General features: G+C 34.0%; 1 protein-coding gene across 1 annotated transcript in view; it reads right to left on the reverse strand.

Moving 5' to 3' along the window:
• Positions 1-18,134, reverse strand: part of LOC116427539 (protein Wnt-11b-1) — a 31,106-nt gene extending 12,972 nt beyond the window's left edge. Inside the window, exons 1-3 of the mRNA XM_031977992.2 lie at positions 18,003-18,134; positions 17,293-17,668; positions 1,569-1,810 (exon numbers count right to left, since the gene is read on the reverse strand). Of these exons, the coding sequence (XP_031833852.1) occupies positions 1,569-1,810; positions 17,293-17,378 (328 nt within the window). The 5' untranslated portion in view covers positions 17,379-17,668; positions 18,003-18,134. The remainder of the gene's footprint in view (positions 1-1,568; positions 1,811-17,292; positions 17,669-18,002) is intronic.
• Positions 18,135-20,494: the final 2,360 nt, after the last annotated feature.

Consider the following 20,494-nt stretch of genomic DNA (forward strand, 5'->3'; position numbering starts at 1 on the left):
CGAGTTTGTCCTGACAAAGGATCGTAAACTAAAAACAAAATTGGAATCCAATTTGAACGTCTTCCTGCCCTGAAATACTGAAAAATAATTTACTACTAGACACACGGCAAAACGAAAAAGGTGCTATGCCATAAACCCATTCTCGTTGTTGTCCTAACATGAACATTTAGAATATAAATTTGAAAGTGCTCCAGCATGAACTCCTATTACTGTATAGTCTCAAGTGGTGTTTTTGAAGCACATTCGCTTAGCAAGACCGGCATTTGCCTCTACGGAGGCTACTGATTTACGAGCGCTGTTCTACGGATATAAACACGGTTTTCATGAGGCACCGCAGCTTTAAGGGGAATATTCATTTGTGGTAACCCTCTGTATTAGGAACAGGATCCCCAGAACAATTCAAAATATTAACCCTCAATAACAAAGTATTTAGAATCAGGAATTTCTTCGGTTCCATACGCCCCAAGGTAATAATACGAAAGAATTATAAGATTTATCGTATCTTTCATCAATCATAATCAAAAAGTAATCATTTTTTTAACATTGCTACTGTAGTTACGAATTTGTTACCATAACCTGTGATAAACTTTTATTTTCACCGTAAGATAAATTTCATATCTGCAAATAATCACGTTAACACTTTGTTCATCATGCCACCTGAATTTGGGTGACATAAGTTTTTGTGTATATTTAAAAACTCATTTTCTTAAAGACATATTAAGTAAATTGACAGAACAATCTCTCTCAACAGTCTTGACTTTTCAATTTCTATTTTGTAAGGGAAATTTCTTTGTTTGAATGAGTAATTTGATGAGTATCAATTGGGCGATCAACATGTTAACGCTAGATTTGCTAGATTTACTTTTATAAACGGTATTTGATAAATGTTTAGGTCAATTTTTATTGACGCAGATCAATCCTAATTATCTACTGTTAAACCTCTAATCTCCAAAATCTAAATGAACGAATATCAATTTCTTTAAAAACGATAGAATAAACTGTACAATAAATGTCCGTAAATCTAGTGTTAACACTAGAACTACCGTAACAGTCAAAATAACTAATTTCAGTTTCGTGTTTCGCAATGGTTGATACTTTAAAAGCATTGAATATTCGAAAAGATCTTGAAAATAAATAATTTCAGTTGAATATTATAATGAATGTCCGAAGAAATTGAAAATAATCTATTATTACAATTTTTATTGGGATTACATGTCAATTATATTAAATGCTCAGCAGTTCTAATGTTAAACGAAGGGGCTGTATGTCTATCTATTACAGCAGGATCTTAATTAACCGAGTATTTTTCGTGATCTATATCCTTCAACGTCTTGGTTATTCACAGACCCAATAATTTGGATTCTCGGATTATACCTCAAGCCATATACAATCTGTAAACATACGCTTCTTCTCGAGTCTCCATTCACCTAGACTGTTAGTCGTCTAATTAAAGCGGATAATCAAGGGTCTACCGTACTTCTTTTTCCAGAATTTCACAAATTGACGAAGAAAATAACACGTACCATCGTTCTCTTCTGAATTTCACAAAGCTTTGTTAGGAAACATACCGGTTAATAATTCAGGTGTATAATCTGGCGCACTCTCGATGCTGCTGCAATTCCACCTACGATGTCGAAACGCTTGCTGACATACTGTCGAAGTGTCTACCGCTGCCTGCACCAAGCTGGGCATTACGTCCGGAGTTGCTCTACATGCCCTTGCTTGCTTTCTCTCCAATAAACCGGCGCTCTTCGCGCTGGTGCAAGCTTCCTTGGTCCATACATAACCATTTCCCGTACGGCCGAGAGCCCTGAAATTAAAGAGGTAACGAGCTTAACGTCAGTCCTGACTAACTATGTTGGTTGCTACCCCTGCTGTGTCGTGCAAAAAAGTAATTGGCCAGATGTCTACATTGGTGAAGTTCTTGTTTAACTGTGTTCGTGCACGCTGTCCAGACAATGTTAGTAGACGTGGCGTAACACTTTCACACGCCGAATTAACTTTGTGTGAAATAGTTGCAATGAAAAAAGGCCCCTCCTCTTCTCGGTTGAAAGTGGACTGTATTTGTTGATTGATAATGAATGAAAGGAGTGTGTATGTGTGTACAAAGTTGAAGTGTGTGTGTGTCGTCCAGTGAGCACAGAGTGATTTGTAATTAACTTATGTTGTCCATATGTCTGTCTGCGTATATGTATAAAAATACTGGTTTAGGGCGGTGTCCTCATGTCAAATCGGAAAGCCGAACGATCGGGGTGTTGCCGATGACAGTTTTTTAGCCTACGCCCACATTACTTGCTGTGGAGGTAGGGGGTACGTCATCCCTTGTGACCTGCAAGGATACCGGTGGCTGCACGTTCGGGGTTCAAGCGGTTGCGCTGCCGTTTTCTATGATATGTCAATTGCTGGTCAATTATGACATCGGAGGGTGAAATGCAGCTAGCAAAAAAACGCTTTCAAAATTTAATTATATTACGTTAGACACGAGCGAGCATAATTGTCCATACAATAAATCTACTCGCACCGACGGCTGTGTCGTACCCAAATAAAGCGTGCTGGAACACACTGCATATTTTTTATTGCGTGTTTCCAATACATTCCACTAGACAACTTCACGGATTTACTACCGTTTGACGAGATAATTACAGTTGGGAACTTTCTTTCGGTAAGTCACAGGTTTTGTGGGTTTGTTTGGAATGCTTTGTAACCGTTTATTTTCAATATTATCGTGATTACTCCAGATTATTACCAGGAAAAGTTGGTGTAGGTTCTTAAATCGAAATTTAAACACAGAGAACATTTCTGTAAAATGATTTTATTTTATTTCATAGCAACGGTATAAACATAACTTGTTGCTAATGCCAGTTTCATTCATTAAACTAGTGAATTACTAATTGAATTACTTTGTTATTAATAATTTATTGAAAAGGGACGAAAATTCTTGGCACATTCTATGTCTATGTCAAATTCTAAACTATAATAATTAATAACAAAAGGATAATATTTAATTTTAATTTACAAGAATTGAGTAATATTTATGTTCTTAAATTCCGTTCAAAATCTTCACCATGAGCCTAACACGTTAATACAAAGCAAGGGGTTAAGGGTAGAAAGTGACATTTTTAAAAATCTAAATAAACGATATTAAATCACTACAAACCAATGTGTTTCAGTCTTTTTCACTTTGTGATACACTGCAAGACTTAACACATTCACGTAGGAACATGTTTCTGTTTAATCATAGATTGTAATATCAACAATGTCTGTATATAATATTTTTATCTACTTATCTACCTATTGTTATCTATTTATCTATTTATTTGTATTTATTTATTTATTGTTATTTATGTATATATTTACTTATTTTTATCTCCTGATGTAATTATCTACTATATAAGATTCATAGCGGTACGCAAGTAACTAGTTAGATATATGTACTAGTCGTAATGTTGTTAATAATGCAGGCGTAATGTTGTTTCACTTGCAAATTGTGGGTAAATGTTAATAAATAATTTAATAAACAATTTACTTAATAACGTTGATTTATTTCAATGTTTTCAAATGCCGACGTGGACGTCTTAAACCGATCACTTGTAGCAATCCATGCATTACCACATGTTCCAACGTGTACACGGTCTTCAGGTTTACAGGGGATTAAGGAAGTTATGGTGTTTTAGCAAGTTTCTTTTCTATCTCCACGACGTTCTCCAAGCGACAGTTGGCTTGGCCGTAAAACAGTTAAAACGGTCGTGGTTTGTGATAGTCCTCCCCATAAGTTACGCGCCATAACAATCTATATTCCTAAACGTGCGGCAAACGGCTTCAACCTGACGCGCAGGCACTACGCGCCTGTCTAAACTACATAAGCTCTGGATAAGTGTTTACATATACAATCGTATCTAATAATGAAATGTAGTTCGTCACTGTTTCGGGTTAATCCTTTGTGACGAAGTGCTTGCTGCCTGCGAACACCTAATTTTGCTATTATTTCTCGAATTTGCAATGTGACTTCGATCTGCAAACACGCTTTGGTTATGCGAGAAAGTTTTCGTCATTACCTTGAGGCAAAAAAAACGAATTCAAACTGTAAAATGCATTTGCATTAGGTCTTATTACAATATTTCAAACTTTCCTTACGTATTTTCGAAATTTTCAATAACTTACTGATTAGAATATATACTATTCATGTGTATAGTAATTTATATCTATTTCGTATTACATATTATTTTCACAGAATTTGACTTTGTTTAATATTTCTATATAATAAAAGTAATAAAATGGACATAATAATCATAGAAATGCAAATAAAGACAAGTGTGAGCGGCAGGTAATCGTATCACAGGATAGTATCTGACGAATCAGAGAATCCTTTTACTAAGAGGCTTTTAGTCGATAAATTATTGATCATACGCAAGTGAAACAAATATTTGTTGATACCTGTCTCCAGTACGTTAAATTCTATTAATATGCAAAAAAAATGCAAAAACAGATTAAAGTCCAAATATCGTAGTGGATCGAAGAATAATTTAAACTATTACGTACTTTCAGTTGTAACTACCTTTTGATATGTTAGATAAGCTGAACTATCACAGAATCATTTTTATAAACTTAACGTATATCTAAACCTAACGTTAAAGGTCAGTCTTGAAGTTTTAAAAGTACAAGCTCTATAGAACGTAAACTTTAGAAATTCAGTCTTCAAGATTGAGGCTTAAAGTTTTGAAGGCTTAAGCTCTATACCTCACCGGGCGCAAAGAATTAAAATCGATAGTCTCATTAAGACTGTAAGGTTCTAAGCGCAAGAAGTTAGATTATAAGTTATATGCTCCGTTAGAAAATCACATTTCGGATATCTGAAAACGAAAAATCTTCGTACATGGTATGCGAGTTTCCATTCATCGACATAAACTGTGGATGTTCAATATTAATCGTTAGCTGCAAACTCTATAGATACCTATTAATTATCTTCGCAGAGCTACTTGTGCAGACTAGAAAGTAACTAATGCGAGGGAAGAAAAAGAACCCGGAGATTGCATATTCTTCTATGATAAATTGTAGAACTCTCAACAAATAAAATGATAAATTGAAGAACACCGTTAATTTTGAAAACAGAAACTCTTCTTAAACCCACCAATCAACAACTATAGCAATTACATTATTTCCGATTGGAAATCTAGAGGTTCCTATAATATTTCGAGAAATCATTCGTTTACCTTGTACCCTCAAGATTGCTATTGAAAAACAGTCTTCACTATATCAATAATATTCTTTCAAAAACCCCCAGAGAAATCTACGCTTTCGTACTTAAGTAGGCGGATAATTTAGATTCTAGATGCACAATAGTTTAGAACCAACGATACAGTTCGAACTAAGCAGTACGTAAGCTAATAAAACGGATCATTAAACCAGTCCCAGTTTTCCTGGTAACACAAGGGGGTAGCAAGTTCGGGGGAAGTGTCGTCAATGGAGGGGGTCGAATAACGCGAATGACACATCTTGGGAAGCACAGTCTCCGCGGTCGTCAGCGGCGGAATAATGAATTAGAGCTGTGGCCTTTTGATAGGGTAATTCCGAGGGTAGGCTCCTGACACGGGGTTGGCGGGCCGGCCATTCCCAGGGCTGTTACGTCTAGACGTATCCGTACTCGAGCCATTTTGACTTTCAGGTGTCCGTAATTATCCCTCCGTACGGTTTGCGCGGCGCGGCGCACGTATCCACCCGCGCCGCTTAAAGGCACCTTTCAGCTTCACGCCCTATAATTTTCGAAATTCACCCCTGATTTACGACTCTGACAGAACCGTACGCGAACAACTCACCGTTCGCTTTTCCACCATGAATCCGTTTGGCATGACGTGAATTTCAAATCTGTGTTTCGATTTTCGTCCCCCGTTACGCGCGACTGATTTTCCTCGGATTTCGTGGACCGAAGGCATTCTATAATGGGAAGTTTAGCTGTTATAATAGTCGCATTGTATTTTAACGTGATATCGTGTCAGATTCGTGATGAACATTTTCCAAATGAATCTGACAGATCTAAATGTAGTTCCTATAGCTTTGATGTAAAGTAAATGGCACTTGTCTATCGTCCACCTTTAACTCCTTACGGTTTATTTCATCTCGAACATTCTTGTTTGTGGTAATTAATTTTGTTACCACTCTGCGGGTACACTTGTTAAAAGCAAACTGAAGTATTATAGATTGGATAAAATTTATTTATGACAATCAGAACGTTGTTTTGTTTATTTACGGTGGAGTAGATTTATGAAATAATTTACCAAATCGAGTCACGCACGGAGAATACGTTCGAGATCAGGGAGTTGTTTTAGAGACGAGTCTTAAGGACCAAAACTTTTCTTTGGTTTGTATTGGAAATTTGTTTGACGTTTTATCGAAACTCATTTTGAGGTATTAGCTTGAAACCAATATAAGTTTTGGTCTTTAAACACCTTTAATCTTTACTTTAATTAATTCTGTACCAACAGATATTGTTCGGTTTATATCGATTGAAGGAAAATGTGTTTTATAATATAATTTATTTTGGTATTAGGAATTAAAAAAAAATTGGTAATTCTAGATTTATAATTGAAAAGTAGATTATAAAGCAGATGATTAAGGATAAACTGACAATAATCAAAGCATCACATTACCTGTATTTTAGACACAAAAATTGCTGATACCTATATTTATAAAATAAAAATAAAAACGTCTCTTAAATGTTAAAACGTGAAAGGTCAAGAAAACTTTCACAATTCCATACTTGAAACCTTGCAAAATTCGCAAATAGTAATTAACAAACTTACCAATTATCAATTCATTCTTCACTGTTCGAAAGTACGATTGCATTATATCTTGTTCATGAAAGGGTCAATGCTCTGGAAGTGACACCTGACAGATTGACTGTATAATTTACGTCAACTGCTTGTCTGGAAGGCTAATAGGTAATAAATATTTTGACATGGAAACGCGGCTTTTTTCCGTGAATAGTGTCACGTATTTTTACGACATTCTTTTATTCCTTGTCCGTTAAAAATAAGAATTAAACCACGTAATACTATTATGCAAGTTGCTATGCATTAAAGCATTTATTAGGATTTAAGTGTGAATAATAAAATCAATTGAATCAATCGAATAATAAATCAAGTAATTTATAGCCAAAGTTAAAATATTTTCTATAAAAAGAATGGATATTTACAGGACACATTAAGAAGCAGTGTTCATTCGGTCCTAAATGAACTATGGGAATAGACAATATTCGTATTGCGTAAAATCGTACGGAAAACTTCACGCGGAAATAAATGTTACATTACACAACGTTTATTGATGAATTGCCCGTAGAAACATTGTGATACCACAACCGAACGATATTCAATTTATAGCGCGTGCGCTTAAATTTGTTACGACTTATTATTCATACGTACTATATATCACGTCGATAACCATTTCAATTAGCCAATGAACGGATTTTCGAGGCAATCAGAACGATCATAGTGAGATCTTATCTCGCGAGACCACCTAGCGCGCAACAAGTCGAGCAAGTTGTACTAGAAGGTGCTGCGAAGGAAGAGTATCGTTCGTTGCATGTTCTATTTCCATGTGATTATTTCGGAACATATCGATATCGATTTCCTTTATGCGGGCCATGTTCAACTTTATTGACTGCAATGAACGGTGTCATTGGGTTCCCCTAATAGGCAACGTTGAAGTGTTTATGTACCGCATGAGTGAGTGGCACGGTTTCCGTTATTTATATTTACTGGTTTTTAATACTGTCATATATGTAATAGTATAATACTGTCGTAAAACAAGCAGGGTAAAATAAAATTCCTTTTATCTACGTTCGTGCGGATGATGTAATTGTACCGATAAAACTAGTTCCTCTAAATTTTAGTAGCTTAATGTGCATTGGACAAAATAATAAATCTGTAAGTTGATGGATAAATTTTCACGTTTTTGCACGTGGCTGATAACAAAATTTTCTTTTCGAAACAAGTAACATCTGTTTTCGAACTATTGTAACGTGTAAAAAAGACGCCTCTTTCTCTGTTTTTACTTAGTTTCGGTTTTGCCAGCGAATAATTGAAAACTCGTTTTTTTAATTCTCACAAAAGAACGTTAAAACTTTTGCATCGATCCAATACGTGTATATGATAAAGTTTCATGATTATTTGTATAATATTTCAAAATAACATAACTTGAATGTACATTTTAAATTGTTTCAATGGGTTTGACAAGAGAATTACCAAGTAGGTATTTGTACTGTTTACAGATGTTGTAGTCTGTTTTCTTACATTCCTATGCGACATCTAATATGTTATACAAATACAAAATACAATAGTGTTCAGCAATAATTTTAAAATAAGAAAGTTGAAATCAATCATTTGTACAGGTATACACAAAAGAACAATTGAAATGTTTCTTTAAAACTATACATCTATTTTTTCTCGACATCTGAGATTTTTTTATGCTAATTACTTCATCTATATTATATTTTTTTTCGTCTTATATCAAACATCAATAAAAACAAATTTTATCATTTTCTTGTAACAGTGACGTATTTCATACAAAATCATAGATAAAGAACACGTCACTGACAATTTCATTATTTAATTTTTGTAACGATGTGCGCCATCAAACTAAAGGAACATGCACTAATTCAAAAGTAATTAAAAATAGTTTAAACAATATCCAACCTGAGTTTCTTCGAAATTATTTAGGTAGCAAATCCCTAGAATTTATTGGTGAACGTGTAATCAAATTATAAATCAAAACCAAAGAAAATTTGCGTTCTATAAACGTTTAATACGCCCATATGTTCGTCGGAACTGTTTGTTAATTTGAGGATATGCTCGACAAATTTACCTACAGTTTCTTCCTAAATGGTCACATTCACATTACAATTTATGGGACAACGAGTCGTACAACTTTGTTTCATACGTTCGTTTAAGTGACAATCTAAACGCGTCCAAAGTTGCCACGCGATGCGAACTCGTTTGATCGCATTAGAGTTCTACCATAAAGTATGTCGTACTGTAAAACTGCAAGTTAAACGTACAATAGCCTCAAACGTGCATGGACATCAGTGTTCAATTGAAACGATGTTCTCTTCAACTTCATTTTCAAAGCAGAAGTATCAAATGAATTACGACATGTTATAGAAGCTTTTTAGCTACATTTAAAGGAGTGTTTAAGGAGAGTCTTGTTTTAAAAAATTGTTCACGTTTCCAAAATTGTGAACTTTCTGAAAAATGTTATTTTGCAATTTTATAGACGTGAAAGAGCAATGTGTTTTTTATTGAAACTTTTATCGCTATCTCTTACCGTTTTCAAGATAATCCACGGGAAAGAAAACTTTCATTTGATTCAAGTTTTTCACCCCTTTAAAGTGGAATTTGGCACGAAAAAATTGCAATGTATTAAGTTTGACTTACTCTACTTACAGAGTGTCATACTTTTTTGAATTCCTGGGTTCGATACCTTTCCTTGTAAATAATTCACTTAATCTCTTGCCTTGTAATATCTTGTTAGACTCACGATGAAAATTTTCAACCTTCTCTACTGAATTACTAACGATAAAGTAGTCTTATTTAGCACAGTTGCGAAAGAAATCATAGGGCAAGGGATTCATAAACCATTCCACTTAACCTTTTCGTCCCGAATGGTACACAGAGGTGCCACGAACATTTTAAATTACCGGAAAACTAGAAATCGCCTAGATAAATTGAAATTCTACCATCTTTACTTATGGCTGACAGCTTAACCAGTTAACTGCGTCCGACGACTATATCCGTCATCTTAAAATCAAAATGATACTAATTCTTTCAAGGATAAATTACTTATTTTTCAAATAAACATGCAATTCTTCTTCGTTTTGCTTTAGCTTCTCCTTAAAATATATTATAAGTACATTTGGTCTGCGTTAGCCGAGTATACAGTTCACTATTTCATTTCATTGCGAGCATTATCAGAGATTTCTGAAACGAAATTCCACAGTTAACCAGTTAACTGCTAATTAGCTGGCAGTACATGTGCTTCAGTTAGTCAGCGCGTAGCCGTAAGTTTTTCTTAGCAAGCTTCATATTAAAAGATACGTATTCAGAGCCGAAAGGGTTAAGCAAGATATTCGAATTCACGAAACAATAATCCGAGGGTCGCGCTACCGGTTTCCCGTTTTCGTGGCAATCGGCAGCCGCGTTCAATCGAATGGTATGCCCCCATACTAAATTACCCCGCAAAAAAACCGAAAAAGGTGCGCCGATAAATTGATGGTACACTCCTCGCCTACACCTTACATTGTGTGGAAGCGTGTAAGGGCCGAGCTTATTCCCCGAGAAGTTCAGGGTCGTTCGCAGCTACACATTCTTATGAAAATGCGCGGTGGTTCAATAAAACCCGATGACGTACGTTCCGAAATACTCGAACGGATGAGTATACTCGGTGTCGGATGCAATTTCGAAATTCGTTTTGACTCGCGGAATCGTAAAGTAGGATTTTTATGGTGCCGATAATAGGCCGGCGCCTACGATTCTCGACTGTGGTCCCTGGCCGTGCGGCCTCAGGCTTATCCAGCTATAAAAGGAAACGAAACTGAGGTAGTCGCTGCTTGGCCATTCGTTTTACGCTAGCGTTCCCATGCCCGACACAACGGACACACGTGACACGATAATGACAACTCTTCGAATTATAGATTTAATAGAGTTAGGAGTCGAGGGTTTGTAAAAACGTTTTCGTAGGGAGTAATTGACTGGAAGGTTCGGACGAATTTTATTTTTGAACGGTTTATAAAATTCGCACTGAAGTAAATTTGTATTCTGTTAACACCAAAATTACTAAATAGTCGAGGTGACTTTATCTAACTCCTTGAGCTACAATTTATTTCTCAACTATGATCGATGCACCTACTTTGTCATTGATAATTTATTGAGAAAAAGAAACAAATTCGTCATGCCATATGCTCATGTCTTCTCTAAAGTATAATAATTAATAACAGAAGAGTAATATTTAATTTAAATACATTAAATTTTAGATATTAATTTAAAATGTTCATTGGGAGTCTGACGCGTTATTAGAAGACAAGGAGTTAATTTTCTTGTACTCTATGAAGTAGATTAATTTTCTTGCATCTATTGAAATTTCGAATCTATTGTAATCCACTGTGCAAGTTACTGAATCAATTTTTTTAGTAACTTACCAGAGAAGCATTGATTACCTTTCAATAATTGTTAAAAAAGGAATTGGGAATCGGTTATTTGACCTATCTGGTAGGTTTAGTGTTGACATTAACCGTAAAACATTAACGAAAATTAATCCTGATACCACAAATTATAAAAAACAGACAAGAACTGGAAGACAGCAACACTTCCTACAAGTAACAAACAAAAGACATTAAAAAGTATTAAGTTTAGCCTACGTAAGTACTTAAACAAACTGTAGCAAAATTTAGTTAAGTATATGGATAAGAAATAAGAATATATAGAAATATAGCAATATAACAGAAAAATAATTGTCCAAAAATCTATAATTCATTAATTATATTTTAAACAATCTTTTGTTTAAACTTGTTCTAATTAATGAAATGTTTATAAATGAAACTTCCATAAAAGCATAATGAAGAAAATGATTAATTTTATTTTGCATTAGTTGTAATAGCATGAATATTTATATGGCATTACGTACAAGGGGCCGATTTTGAATTACTTTATTTGTTGCTTCAGAATTGTTAACTAATTTTATACATCACGATAAGTATTACAGAAGTATGCTTGTTTGCAATATATTTATTGGAAACATTTAAGAGAAACACGTGGTGGTTGATCCGCACTCTCCTCCCTCATTGTCAGTGATAGTAAACGTAGATGGAGAACCATCAGCTTAAGGCAGCAGCCACAATTTTTATGATTGGAATTGAAAGGGATGCTTCAATAAGAAAGATGGATTCTGCGCGTATTGTATGTATATTAGAATGTACGAACAGAGAAAGATTTTCATATCGGAAGTTTGTATAATGAATGCAGCGAAGTACACATTCCACTTATTGTTAGTTGTATGCATAAGTATGCAATTATTATTATCTCCTTATTATTATCTCCTAATAAGCAAATATATACGTATTTGCTTTGATACTTTGTAACTCAGGCACGTTAAACTATTACTGAAATTAAATTACATAAATTTTAACCTATATCATTTACAAATGTAAATTGTTCATTTTTTGGATTCAATACGATTATTCATTTGTTTTATTTATTATCTTTATTCCAAGTAAAAGATAGTCTATTCTGTAACAAATCTTAATTCTCGAACCTTTTTCAGAAATAAGGTCAGAGTCGACGTATGTCATTGTCAGATGTTCATTTATGAAGGGGTAATTTTACATGCCAAAAATTAAAAATAAAAATCAAGGGAAATAAAACTGTGATACAGGCTTCGCTCTTAAGTTATTGGCTAATAAATAGTTCCCTGTAAAGTGGGACGGTTACCTCAAAGTTGTGATCATGGACCACATATAACGCTAAAAAGACACAAACAAACCGCATACATTATTACACGGCATTAAACCTACTTATTCGTTCATCAGACGAGGGTGATAAGTGTCTTACTATGTAGATTTTCACGTAAAAGGAACGAGCTTCTTCATCACTTCGAAAAAGATGATGTTAAAAAGTGGTTATTTTTAGAGTTTCTTGAAAACGAAAAGTTTTTACAAGGTATTTAAGAATATCTTGTGTTCTAGGCTTTTAATATAGAAATTATATAATTTGAATATAAAAATTTCAAAATTGTTTATAATGTATTAATAAGTTAACTGAAAATTCTTTTATAATTGTGTATAATAATATATAAATGCCAATTTCATTTCACAATGAAAATCTATAATGCGTAACACTAATAATAACATGTAATTAAATCACTGCACAATAGTCTATTGTTTTCATTATAGTCTCTTAAAAATGTGTGTATCATTAATTCTTAGTGAGAATATATTTGACGTATAGATGAAATTTAGAAACACAACTTTATTATTTATTTAAATTATTTCTCTAAATTTATGAACAATTTCATTGTTAAAAGTAATCGATTCAAATATTATTTCAGGCACGTATGCTTCATCTTTATTTTAAATAAAGTCGTTTCCATCCGTTTGGAGTTAAGACGGTGGCTCTTGACACAAAAAAACTTGGAATGATGCGGTGTTCGCAAGATGAACGAAAATTATTCAAAGAATTATGCAACAAGTGATTTACGAACAAAGGATCCACGTTACGTTACACGCGATCTTATAAATAGCAACGTTCACGTGATCTCATACCGGTCTCACAGTAATGAAGATACTTATGCAAATTATTATAAATTGATCGTAAGTTCCAGTTCACGTCTCCATCTTCATGTGACAGGCGACGATGATCCTGTAAAATATGAGTGCCTCAGAAGCGCAAAAATTATTTTCAAATCATTAAACGAATAATTAATGCAACCAGAGAATATCATCGCAGCCTTAGAGATGTACCTAAATGGTTCTATTTATGTGGTAAAGTAAAATATTTTATTTACATTACGACGTTTGTATAAACCGTTCAAAAATCTTCTGTAATATCAAAGGTAGTTTACTTGAATTTTAATGTTCAATTTTTATTTTCTATTGGTTTTAAAATAATTTCTTTTTTCCACAGTAATTTAATATTTGAAGAAGAATTATATATTACATTATTACATTATTTCGTATTAAAAAGTATTTGGCTAAAGTATAAAAACGTTTTAGTTCCCAACATATTTTAAACAAATACCTAATTTTTTGAATCATGTAACATATCTGAAAGAATAAATATTGCTCCTTAATAATTGAAGCGTCTGTCAGTTTGATTATTAAACCAATAAAAAGGTCGTACAGAAAGTTTAAAATGTAGACACTTTCGAACATCTTATTGATCGAAGGCATTATTTCTACATAGCTGTCAAGCGATGTTAAAAAAATCATATCGAAACCTTTATATATTTTTATTCAAATCTATTGTTTCTATTTGTACCATTTTTCATTTTTAACTTATTTTATTGATTATTTTTAACTGTATTACTACTTATTTTATTTTTAACTGTATTATTACTTCATTTTATTTTTAACTGTAGTTCATTTTAATTTTTACTTACACGAATCGGTTATTTGAATTTATCTAACTTTAAATACCGTGGACCGAGTGCGATTTTAGCAGGCAAATTAATAGTATGATAAATTAATATGGTTCATATGATATGTATTATAAATAGATTGAGAGTTCTGTAACATATTCAAGGAGCTCAAAAGATCGGTACATTAATGAATATTTAATTAAACGTACATCTTGCTTCTAGTTTCTTACGATTTATGGCTGAATAAATTAAATTTCTTTATTTTCGTCGTTATAAAATACAAAAAATTTAGGTTTCAGTTTACTTATAATTAGCACTAGAAAATATCTTGCATAATTTGACGTGTGAATCTATGTAACGGCGTTATAAAATTATGAAGTTTATTAAATTGTGCAAAATTTGTCTTCTTTTTGCATATCATTTTTGTACTCTAGAATAGAAAACATTTGTGACTAATATTTTTTACTTATCTTGTCCAATTTTTCAATACAATTCACGACAGCAATACATTTTTCATAAATCTAATAAGAAGTATAATGAACACCACGTAAACTAATTAATAATTTTTTGTTCTTCTTATTTATCTATATAAGCAATAATAAAAATTGCCATTAAAGCGAATGTATGGCATATATTTATAATTTTATAATAATATTACGTAATGTTAATAATTACATATACTCTCATATTAATACACAGATATATTTCACTTTATGTTTTACATAACAATATCACCTATATAAATAATAAAATACAAATGATTAAAAAAATATAATACTATACGTATTATCTCATACGCTATAACCAATTCTGTTTTTACACGATTTTGATGTAACATAAATTATTTTTCTCTCTTTAGATAACTGATTTGATTCAAATCAGAAACAAATTTGTTTTCTTTGTTCACAATTTAATTTTATTTAACAAATATATTGTACAATATATTTCATATAATCCCTGCTTTTCTATAAATACAATATACTTTTTTACACCAATTTCTTTTACAGCTTCTTCGTGCAAAAGTTTTGATGTTTCTTTATAATAAATAAGAAGAAGAGTTCTCAATTGTTCGCTGGCTAAACCAAAACCAAATAAAAACGAAGAAACAAGTGTCGTTTATACACGTTACAATACTTTGAAAACAGACGTTATCTTTTTCGAAGAAAACAATTTGTTCGTTAACTACATACAAAAAAAAAACGTCAAAATTGTTACATCAACTCAATATTTCGCAAGATCAACGAAGAGGTCGCAGGTCTAGCGGACAAAACCTCCAAAGAAAAATCGTGCCCCTCGATACGGTGCATCTCCCTCGGAACTGAAAGTGACAGGATCGATGTCAGTCGGCCCCACGTAGTAATAAAAACGAGTCAGAGACGGAATCGGGCGAAATCGCCCTCCAGATTTGTCTTGGTCTCTAGCGCCGATGATTATAAACAAAAGAGAAAGAGAGGGGACCGAATGGGACTGGCCGGTCTAGAACCCGTGTAGATCCGTGGAGGAGCCTTCTTGGAAACGGCGTGTATAAATCACGAATCGCAGGCAACCCCTAATTTTCCACCCTGTTCGAACGGCAGCCCTGGCTGTCTTCCTTTCGTAGTTTTCTTCCCGCCACGCTCGTATTTTGATTTCGCACGCAAAACCACCATCACTCCGCCATTCATCATCCGCCGGCTAGCAGCCTACTCTCTTTCTGTTTCCGCTTTTCCGGCCCCTTCCCCGGCCGCCCCCTCTGTTCCATGCCCCGGTGAAATTCGCCTCGAATCACAGGACAATTAACGTCGACGAGCAGCTACGCGATATAAGGGAGATTTTAACCGGCGATCACCTCCGGCGTGAATGATAATGGCATATCTTCATGGTTCGTGAGCGGTCAGTGAATGGCCGGGGGAGGAAGACGCGATGATTCATAAGAAACTGCCGACCGATGGGGAGGGGTAGGGGGAGGGTGAAGGGAAGAAAGGAATGGATTAATTGATACGGAGAATGGAATTAAAGCAGGAATCCGGTGGAAGAGAATATTTCTTGAGGCTCGATGGAAAACGATTAATCAGCTGGATATGAAAGAAGAGGGAATCTTCGAAGTGACACGTTCTAGGAAATGAATTCTACTAATTGGTGGTTGAAGTACTATATACCTGGGTTGTGCAGATTTCTTTGTGTAACAGGCTTGTATTTGAAGATTGTCGATGCTAATCAAGGAACAAGCAATTCTCTAATAAACTTAAATTCGACATCGTGCACGAGGGTCCCTCCAGCGATAAATCCTCGTTGAGACTTATTGTTCCCGCGGGCCTCGCACGCGAAAGGAAACAAGTAGAAAAGAAATCTTCATAATAGAGTAAATGATTCTTGTTTCGCTGCCATTCGTTCTCCCCAATACGCGCATCCTTCTCGGCTACTAACCTATTTGTTTCTCATTAACGAACCTACATTAATCTTCGGGCTCCTCTGGAGCCCTGGCGAACGAACGTGAGAATACCGAGGATGTTTGTGTACCGAATCGTTCGAGAATCTTGGACGAGTTGGAACTGTTAAATTTAAACGTTGCATTTTAGTTTTTCAAGTGGTAAGGGAGGACTAGAAATTTGAAAGTTTTCTATTAAAGTATCTATGTTAATACTGAAGATCTTTTAACCCTTAACTACTATAGATGTTCAAAGTTATGCGTCTAATATAGAGGATCTTACAAGTAGCTAATGTTTATTGAGATTATTTATTTAGTATTTGGATTATCAACCCTTAACGACTATAGACGTTCAAACTTATACATCTACTATAGAGGATCCTACGAATAACTGTTGTTTATTGAATATTATTTATTATTTTTCGATCACTAACCCTTAGCTACTATAGATATTCAAACTTATACACCTAATATAGAGGATCCTACAAATAGCTGATGTTTGTTGAGATTATTTATTATTGTTTAAATCATCAACCCTTAACTATTATAGATGTTCAAACTTATGCACCTAATATAAAGGATCTTACAAAAATAGCTGAGTTTATTGCAATCATTTATTTATTTTACTAATTGAATGGAATCTAAATAAAAGGTATCAGAAGCCATGCAGGAAAATAAATAAAAATGAAGAAAAATTTAGAGTATCCTCGAAGACGCCCTAAACAAACTGAAGATTAATAAAGTAACAGAATTATTGATGTACTCACAGCCACTTGATGCACTGGCCACCTTGCACGAACAACAGAAGCAACGTCAACCAAATCTTAGCACCGCTTCTCTTCGTTACCACCATTTTCAGTCACTTTACATTCTAGAAGATCGGCGTTCTTTCCTGCGTTTCCGCGCAACGGGCTTCTTCCTCTTCACCGCTCGTTCAACATCGAAGAAAAGTTTCTCCACGATGTGTCCCGGTGTTTCAAGGACCACTATGTTTTTCCCGATGATCGGTGGATCGTTTTACCAGCAACTGCGCTAGCCCCCATGACTCCATACTTGAAACGTCAGTGAACGATTTGCGGGCCACTTTTCAAGTGTTCGAGTAATGTCTCAGTCGCCAAGATCGTTCTTCGACGTGGACGGTCTCTTTCGGTAAAAGAGTAACAAGAATCAGATAAACAAAACGTCGCGAACACGCCTACGTTTGAGGTATCGATAAGGAGCACGAGGAAAATATAAATTCTCGAACGAGGCGCACGTCGCGTGTACGTCGGTGATTTCTTTAATTGCCGGTGTCGATGGAATGATATATGCTGGCTACAAATCACGCGTAACTATTTGATTTCTTTCGTTGCGTACCGTTAACATTGCAAACGGATCGAACAACGAGACGATCCGGTTGGAAGCCTGATAAGATTGCGTTTCATCGAGCCGCGTCGTCGAAGGTGGGCAGAGGCAAAATATTTCCGAGGGAATTTACCGATTTCAAATTCACTGGCACTTCACGGTTAATCTTAGATCGATCGGCACCAGCACATGTCAACGCGCCGTATTCTGAATGATCTGCGACCGATACAGTTCTCTATCGGGGAAGTTTCTTCGCATCGTCCCGTGCTGCAGGGAGTCTGCGTGGTTACAGGTGTCCGTCGAGCCGTCCTGCAGGACTTGCCGGTCGTCGTGGAGGTGGAATCCTCCTACTACTACTCTAATTCCTCCTACTTCAAATACTCGTTTTTCGTTGGGCAAAGAACCGGCCACAGGGATGGCAATCAGAGTGTGAACACCGCCGGACGACGACAAGGGAGCACGGGAATCTATAGTTGATCACATTGAAAAGCATACGTTCATCGCAGATAATGCGATTCCGCTGGCCGGTATAAGGAAATCGAAGTTGATTTCGCTGGTTTATTCCTGGATCGAAATTTTGGACTTGAACGCGCGGAGCTTTTGAAATTCTTCGGCTTCGCTTGTGGGTTAGTTTTAACGAACTATTCTCTGTACGAAAGTTATTGGTATTTTTTTTAAGCGAAATTTTGGATTAGAACTCGGAGGTTTTGAAATTCTTCGCCTTCGTTTTTTGGACAAGTTGTAATGAACTACTGTTTGTATAAAAGTTGTTAGTATTTACATCTTTTTCGAGCGAAATTTTTAATTTGAATCTAGAGCTTTTAGTATTAGAACAATCGTTAGATATTTTAAAAGTGTTAAATATTTGGAATTATTTGAAAAATAAATAGTTTCACTTCAATGCTATAATTAATATATGAAGAAACCAAAAAAATATCTATTGTTACAATTTTTATAAGGACATATTAATCATATTAAACGCTCGGGTGTTCTAGTGTTAAAATCCTTCATCCTCCTTCGTGGTCGGTTTTAATGAACCACCTCCTGTACAAAATGGTGTTGTTGGTATTTATATTTTTTGTTGAACAGCAGAATAAAAGAACACAAAGTTGCATAAAACATTTACAATTACATAAGTGTCTGAATTATTTTATCTATAATTTATTTCGTTTCAATATTGTTGAATGATAAAATTGATCTTGATAGTTATGGAATTAAAATGTATCAGAGAATACAGTGGATTGTGTAAAACACCAAAATCGCAAGTTAACAATTAATCGCCACAGATAGTATTTCTGAGAATAATTTTTATTGAAAACATGAGACTCCAATCGAATATTTAATTATTGTTCTGACTATTTCAGTGTTCAAACTGGGTTATATATAGATTATATAATTAAACTACGAGAAGATATTTCCTATTAAAAGATGATTTTTAAAATTCCTTTACATGTTATTATTTTACGATATAATTAAAAATAAGTATAGGCGATATATAATTTGAAAGTGTAATTAATAAACACACTAAAAATAAATTTATTTTCTTTTATAATTTATGTAATGTATGCAAGGGAAAATGTCTACCATTCAGTGTACAACGTGAATGAAACTAGTTACAATAATTATTTCTTCTTTCAGTGTTCTGTGATAGAAGGAAAATGATAATAATTTATTGAATTAACATTTAATATAATTATTTTCTATATCTCCTGATAACACATTAAAAAGTGGATTTATCATTACATATATTATGAATTATATTTAAATTTAACAACAAATTTATCGTTTAATCAGAATCACGGTATCAGTGGAATGTAAATTTACTAGCGCATTTAATTTCTCTCATTGTGATTTACTTTCTCTTACAAAATAATTACACACCCAGTAACCCGTATTTTCTTTAATGACGTGAAAATAACCGAGTGTCTTATGCAGAACACTTTCATAGTAATTAAATGTCTTATGTATAAGTTAATCTTGTAGCAACTACATTTTAGCTGTTTTCTTATTAATTCATGGTATGTATTAATTATATTTATTGGATGTACATAGCGATTCGTATAAATCGACTGATGCAATTATCTGAAAAAGTTAATGACGCGTAAAATATCTGTTATTCATGAACATTCAATCAGGAGAGAGATATTCTGCAAAGCATGGTTTGTATTTTTACATTTTTCATTAAAACTTTAATCAAAGGTTTCATTGGTTAAAACAAATTAACGTTATAATAAAATTGTAGCCACTGTTCGTTTCATTCATGCTGCAAAATAAGTTTTAATTAAAGCCTGTTTTATGAATGAAAAGTCATACTATCGATCGTAAGAAATATCTACCCTACCGTAATATCACTCCAATTCTTTTTTTGGAAAGTAAGCTATAATTGCTGTAAAGCAATTACACGTGTGTACGATAGATTGCATGTGTATTGCATTAATATATAGTAAAGAAATACTTTTCCAAAAGAAAGATCTTTAAATCTATTTGCATGTGTCTCTATATCCAAATAAACGTATTTGTCATTTTCACTGGAATAATTATTTATATTTTATCATTTCCTTTTTAATTTTTCTGTTACTTTAGCTTTAAATAAAAATTATCCAATTATTTCAAATGTTTTCTAAA

The sequence above is a fragment of the Nomia melanderi genome, chromosome 8, assembly GCF_051020985.1.
Source record: "Nomia melanderi isolate GNS246 chromosome 8, iyNomMela1, whole genome shotgun sequence".
Classification (NCBI taxonomy): domain Eukaryota; kingdom Metazoa; phylum Arthropoda; class Insecta; order Hymenoptera; family Halictidae; genus Nomia; species Nomia melanderi.